The 7,174-nt window shown below is 45.8% G+C and overlaps 1 protein-coding gene across 1 annotated transcript in view; it reads right to left on the bottom strand.

The window, feature by feature from the left end:
* Window positions 1-5,470: 5,470 nt before the first annotated feature.
* LOC108795421 (transmembrane 4 L6 family member 4-like) overlaps window positions 5,471-7,174 on the bottom strand; it is a 4,542-nt gene continuing 2,838 nt past the window's right edge. The window contains exon 4 of the mRNA XM_018566668.1: window positions 5,471-5,660. Coding sequence (XP_018422170.1) covers window positions 5,471-5,660 — 190 coding nt within the window. The remainder of the gene's footprint in view (window positions 5,661-7,174) is intronic.

Genomic DNA, 7,174 nt, shown 5'->3' with positions numbered 1-7,174 from the left:
TCACGAGAGGAGGTTAGTATATGTCCTCCCGTGACCCTTAGGAGAACTATGGGGAAAAACACTTACCCCATAATTCTCCTTTAAATTTGAATGTTCTGGTTGTAATACTGCATTACAACCGCTAGATGAAGATGAGGAGCATAGAAAATAAATACTTATTTCTTATTCTCCTTTATCGCCATCTAGTGGCTGTAAGGTATTATTACGACCAGAACATTCAAATTTAATTGCAGTTGTAAAGGAGAAAAATAAGAAAACAGAATGCTTGCTGGTACATATACTGTGTACCCACAGGGGCAAACAGCCCTGCAAATGCTTTATAGATCGATCCCTTGTTTTTTATTTTACGTTTTGCACTGTATTTCATGTTACACCCAGATTATAACAAGATATCATACATGACCTCAAAGAACACATAGCAATTGTACCCTTACCAGAATCGCGCGGTGCTTTGTTTCTGCTTTCTTTCATATTAGCACGGGTCTGCCTGCACAGCTGTGTCATTGATCCCCAGGATTGATAGTAGGGATGCACCGATACTTGTAGGGATGGTAGGGATGCACCGATACTACATCACCTGGTGATGAGGGAGCATGGAGCCGGCTTCCCAGCCAATCAGGAAGCTGGCCGCCTGGCTTCCTGATTGGTGGAGAAGCTGGCCAATCAAGAAGCCAGGCGACACGTCATTACCCGCCCCCCGGCTTCCTGATTGGCCAGAAAGCTGAATCCATGCTCCCTCGTCACCTGGTGAAGAGGGAGCATGGAAACGGTTTCCCTGCAATTCGGGAAGCCAGGTGGCGAGTCATTACATGCCGCCTGGCTTCCCTAATGGGACCTCCGGTATCGGTATTCGGTATCGGCGAGTACCGGGGAAAAAATATATCTGTAAACGTACTCGTTACCGAAAAAACGATATTGGTGCATCCTTGATTGAGTGTACTGGGACTGTAAGTCCTATCTGACACCTCAGCAGATGGGACTTTGCAGAGCGCACTCGAGTTTGTCCCTCCCTCCACAACACAATCACAGGTCTGGGAGGCGGAGCTCCAAGATTCGGCTGACAATATCCCTGAGTGCGGTCTTGGATTAGAATTACAGCCCTTCATCTATGCTGGAGGAGGATGGCTGGACGCATAGCGTGGTGACGGAACAGAAATCTGTAGCCCAACCGGCCTTCCTCTACTCCCATAGCTGAAAGTCCATCCCTCGGTACAGATCTCAGCCTGGGGAAAGATTTTGCAAGGTCTTCACCATTGCATCCGCGATCCAGTGATGGCGGATGCATGCTTTCCAGGCTTGAATCCAAAAATGTCAGTTCATTATTACAGTGAGCACATTTATTACATTTTTGGTAAAAGTGGAATTAAAAAAATGTTACAAGCTCTTAGGTGTTATACCGGCTCCTGCTAATGACTGACACTCAGGCTCCTGAGGAAGTCCAAGTGACGTGTTGATCAGGGTCGGTGACATCATTATGTACGATGGATACGCACCTCACTTTTAGTCAGATCAGGAGGAGGAGGAGGAGGACTGGGCGCATTTAATTGTAAGAGCCTTTAACAATGTTTAAAACAAATAAAGTTTCAGTTTTACACTATTTTCCTCTTTTCTGAATTCATTAATGGTGATCTGAGCTTGTGAAGACGGTTTTGACACAAGGAGTGCAGCTTTGCCCTGTTTGAGGAAGTGTTTTGAAGACCAGAGAGGGTCAATCATACCCCTTAGGACAAGGGTAGCCAAACTCCAGCCCTCTCGCTGATGTGCAACTACAAGTCCCATGAGGCATTGCAACACTCTGATAGACTCCCAGAGGCAGATGCATGATGGGAATTGAAGTTTCAGCACAGCTGAAGGGCCAATGTTTGGCTTTTCCTGCCCTAGAATATAGCACAGCTGCTTTAAAGAGTAACTCCACTTATGTTGGGAAATGATCAATCCCCTCTGGGTGGTCTGTGTACATTGGAAGGATTTTAATAAACTTTGTTGCAGTTTCTTACCTGTTTCTGTTCTTATGAAATAGCAGTTTGTTCCGGCATGTCCTTTCCAGACTGATTCCTGAATGGGAGGGTCTGGTACCTGCGTGGGAGGGTCTGATTCCTGAAAAGGAGAGTCTGGTATCTGAATGGGAGGGTCTGATTCCTGAATAGGAGAGTCTGGTATCTGAATGGGAGGGTCTGATTCCTGAATAGGAGAGTCTGGTATCTGAATGGGAGGGTCTGATTACTGAATAGGAGGGTCTGGTATCTGAATGGGAGGGTCTGATTCCTGAATAGAAGGGATCTGATGCCTGAATGGAGGGGTCTGGTACCTGAATGGGAGGGTCTGATTCCTGAATAGGAGAGTCTGGTGCCTGAATGGAGGGGTCTGATGACTATATGGGAGGGTCTGGTAACTGAATGGTAGGGATCTGATGCCTGAATGGGAGAGTCTGATTCCTGAATAAGAGAGTTTGATGCCTGAATGGGAGGGGTCTGATGCCTGAATGGGAGGGTCTGATGTCTGAATAGAAGGGATCTGATGCCTGAATGGAGGGGTCTGGTACCTGAATGGAACAGTCTGATGCCTGAATGGGAGGGTCTGATGCCTGCATGGAAGGGTCTGGTGCCTGAATGGGAGGTGTCTGATGCCTGCATGGAAGGGTCAGGTGCCTGAATGGGAGGGGTCTGATGCCTGCATGGAAGGGTCTGGTACCTGAATGGGAGGTGTGTGATGCCCGCATGGAAGGGTCTGGTACCTGAATGGGAGGGGTCTGATGCCTGCACGGAAGGGTCTGGTGCTTGAATGGGAGGGGTCTGATGCCTGCATGGAAGGGTCTGGTACCTGAATGGGAGGGGTCTGATGCCTGCATGGAAGGGTCTGGTACCTGAATGGGAGGGTTCTGATGCCTGCATGGAAGGGTCTGGTACCTGAATGGGAGGTGTGTGATGCCCGCATGGAAGGGTCTGGTACCTGAATGGGAGGGGTCTGATGCCTGCACGGAAGGGTCTGGTGCTTGAATGGGAGGGGTCTGATGCCTGCATGGAAGGGTCTGGTACCTGAATGGGAGGGGTCTGATGCCTGCATGGAAGGGTCTGGTACCTGAATGGGAGGGTTCTGATGCCTGCATGGAAGGGTCTGGTACCTGAATGGGAGGTGTCTGATGCCTGCATGGAAGGGTCTGGTACCTGAATGGGAGGTGTCTGATGCCTGTATGGAAGGGTCTGGTGCCTGAATGGGAGGTGTCTGATGCCTGTATGGAAGGGTCTGGTGCCTGAATGGGACGGTCCGATGCCTGAATGGGAGGGTCTGTGTTCATTAGAATCAGCTGGTGAACTTTCTGTGTTGTAATGAGCAAAGTTGCAGTGTTGGCATCCCTTTAGCAGTAGTTAACCCTTAGGGAGTATCTCACCAGAAAAAATGAAATTCCTACTGCAGTGGATGCCCAAAATTCTACTTGTATCTCAGTACAGATATGTGTCACAATCAGCCAGCCAATCACAGAAGCAAGAAGTGACATTTCTAGGGGTCTTCTGTACACCATGTGTGTACAGAACGCCTCCTGATAGCCATATTGCAACTATATACGGTATATATGTGTATATATATATATGCATATGCAATATTTCTACATACATACTGTATATATATATACAATTGCCCTATTGTAATACATTGAACGTATTGGACATATATGTTGTAATTCATTGGACATAGCCACACCCATTGTTATATTAGTCACCATGTGGTTTGTAATGGCCCCACCCCTTTTGTCATGTGATTATTCTATTTGTGAGTAGAAGAATTACAGAATAGAGGAAGCATCTCCCAATCCGTTGCACATTTGAGGGTGGGACAGTTTTCAATGGATCCTGAATTTGGAATAATAATAAGAAAAAAACAACCACAGAAGACCTGAATGCTGAAATCTGTTTATTCACATACCGTCATTACTAGAAATGAATAAATAAAAAAATAAATCTATTATATACACCTATTTGAACATTTCATGGAATTCATAACGCCAGCGTGAGCCAATAAGGGTTGGCGACAGACAACCCTTCATCTTGCCTCAGTTTGGTGCAATTATGTCTCTTATCTGTCTTCAGTGAACTGAAAGGGTTAAACGGAATTGGGAGGAGGCGACCAATCAGGATGACCAAAGGATCCAGCCTTTGCCGTGATGGGGTTGTGCGGATGGCGGCGGAATCGGTGCTTCGAAAGGTTTCTGGTGAGTCAACCTGCCGAGAAAAATAAGATTTTTTTTTAGGAAAGTTGAAGTAACTTTATAAATCTACAGAAATGATTTGCTGATGTGTGAGAATATATTTAAAGAGATATATATATGGGGAGATTTCACACTCTTCCAGTCCAATGACTGTGGTCACCAGTAACAGGCAGTAAGAGGAGATCTACCCAATGAAAGTCTACCCAAGTTCTGGTTCATTAAAGTGGATCTTTGAAATGACAACAATGACACCTTTAGAAATGTTTAGTAATGACATTTCTACAGGCAGATACATATAGATAATTGTTTGCTTTATATTCTTTTCATACTTCTCACAGCGGCCATTTTACTTAGTGGCAGATTAATATATCTCCCTTTACTTCCTGGAACTCTAGCACATGTGACTAGGACATGTGACCTTGCACATCATCTCAGGGGAGGAAAATGCCTTTCCCTGAGATCTTGTGAGATTAAAGATGAGATTTCCCAGCAATGCTCTGCTGATGTAACCTTCCCAGGATGCATTGCTTGGGCACAGGCTGCATCACCAATGCCCAAGAGGACCAGGAAGTGGAAAAACAATAATTGTAAGTAAAATAAAAATATGTTTGTTTAGCTAATGAATGTAAGATGATTTCATATCATCATGCCGAGCTGTATGATGATGTGATTTTTAGTGAAAGGGGGTACAAGGTCCGCTTTAAGAGCAGTTGCAGGTTGTTGACTCAAGGCCTAAAACAGCGACACAATATTATTATTATTATTATTATACAGGATTTACTGTATATAGCGCCAACAGTTTGCGCAGCGCTTTACAATATAAGGAAGACATTACAATATGAGAGCGGTACAACAGCTTCCCCAGAATTAAAAAGAGAAAACAAGTTTTGGTTGCATTAATACTTTATACCTCGCCACCTTTATGTGAACCTGACCCAGTTCTACAATATATGTATCTGGAGGCCGCCATATTGGCGTATTACATATACAAGCCCCTGCTCCCGGGTCACGAGCACAGCAAGGCGGTAGCACTTTACTGCTCCTTTACTCCAATGGCCCCCAAAACCTGTACACTCTCTGCCTTATCCTGTAATCTATTTTTGCACAGCAAGAATGCCAATTGCCCCGCCTTACAGAAGGGGTGTAGCTACACTTTTTAAATGTGAAGCATAGTCGCTACAATAGGACGCAACAAGCATGAGAAAAACTTTACAATAAAAACCCCAAAATAAATACTAACTGAAAATACGCCGACGGCCCCCCCGATTATTTCTTATCCCGGCAGGTTCCGCAGCAGCATCCGAACAAACCGTTCAACATCTGGATCACACAGAGGACGAGGGAGATCCCGGTGGTGCTCAGCACGATGGAGAACAGGACGACGTTAAACAGTGTTACATCCGCGGGAAACTTGCAGATGCTCCACAAATCATGGTTGAACAAGTAGCTTTCGTTACTGCAAGAAAGGAAGAAATAAACATCAGTATTTATGATACATTCCAATCCTGTCCTTGTATACACCACAAACTACAGTGTGCAATGATTGCTGCAGGGCTTGACTGACATGCCCCCCACCCCTTGTGGCCAGATGTGGTACTGCACATCATGCCCCCTTACAACTTGAACATCTGCAGTAGACAGCCATAGATTTGGTTATATTTAGCTATGTGTATAGGCTCCATAGGCAGTAACTTGTCTGCTTTTTATAAAGAGCTGCTATAAAGGGGATATGATTGATGCTGTCTGATCTACAGAGAATCTGGTGACTCCCCTGGACACTCCTTGTGCCCCCTTTCTCCTACAGTTGTGTTGCTGGATTTGCTCTCAAAGCAGAGTTAGTTAGAACAGTTATAAGTGCTTCCCTAACTACAGAGAGCCTGGGGACTTCTCTAGATACTCCTTGTGACCCCTTCCTGCTACAGTTTTCAGGAAAACCCAACCAGAAAAAAAGCAATTTCAGGGAGGTGCCCTTCTCATTTCAGGGAGGTGCCCTCTGTGGTCCCCCCTACACAATCTGCGGGATAAGGGGGGGGTGAAGAGAGCACCCCCCCCGAAATGATGGCAGATAGCCTGGGAAGCAACAACTTCTTTGCTATCTGGGTTTTTTTTTAGTATTTTGACAGCTGCTGCCGTCAGAATTAGAAACAAAAAACACAATACGAATGCATAGCCAGATTCCTATTGGCTATTTCAATTTGCAATATACAATAGCAAGCTGGCTATTGCACCCGCCCTCTGCTGCCGTCAATCACCAAAAGAGGACCTGATGGAGAACTTCAGGTCCCCCTCTGCTGATTGACAGTGGGCGGGTGCAATAGCTAGTCTGCTATTGGCTATTGCAAAGTGGCATAGCCAATAGCAATCTAGCTATGCATTCCTATGCTGTTTTTTTTTTCTTGGCCGGCGGCCCCGATGTCAGAAAAAAAAAAAACACAGAGCGCAGGGAAAGGTTTACTCTGCTAGATAGAGCAGAGTAAACCTTTCCGGGAGAAAATGTTTCTCTCCCGGGGACCCGCTATCTAATAGTGGGAGACTCCCAGAGCGTCCGTGAGAGTTGGGATGTCTGAGTTTTGTTGCTGGGTTTGACTCCTCTGGATATTCCACCTTTCTTATACAGTTGTGTTGTTAAATTTGCCCTCAAAGCAAAGCTGGTCAGGTTAGGGATGAGCACTGCCTGATCTACAGAGACTCAGTTGACTCCTCTGGACACTTCCTCTGCCCTTTATTTCTTGCAGCCTACAGTTGTGTTGCTGGGTTTGCTCTCTAATCACAGTTGATCATATGAGGGAGGAATAGTGAAATGAGTTACAATTTGTACATCTTGTGGGTTGGCATTGACCTTCCTAATCACACTGATCAGTAGACTGGCACAGAAGTGGCCTTTAGTAAATTGGGCCGGGGTCACACTCAACCACGCCCTGTCCCCTGTGACGTATAAACCCCCCTACCCCCTCCTTCCCCCTCTCCACT

This window comes from Nanorana parkeri, unplaced genomic scaffold, assembly GCF_000935625.1.
Source record: "Nanorana parkeri isolate BGI_ZX_2015 unplaced genomic scaffold, ASM93562v1 scaffold968, whole genome shotgun sequence".
In the NCBI taxonomy this organism is placed as follows: Eukaryota; Metazoa; Chordata; class Amphibia; order Anura; family Dicroglossidae; genus Nanorana; species Nanorana parkeri.
Note: the sequence above shows the minus strand (reverse complement) of the source record. Positions and strands in the feature narration are given on the sequence as shown.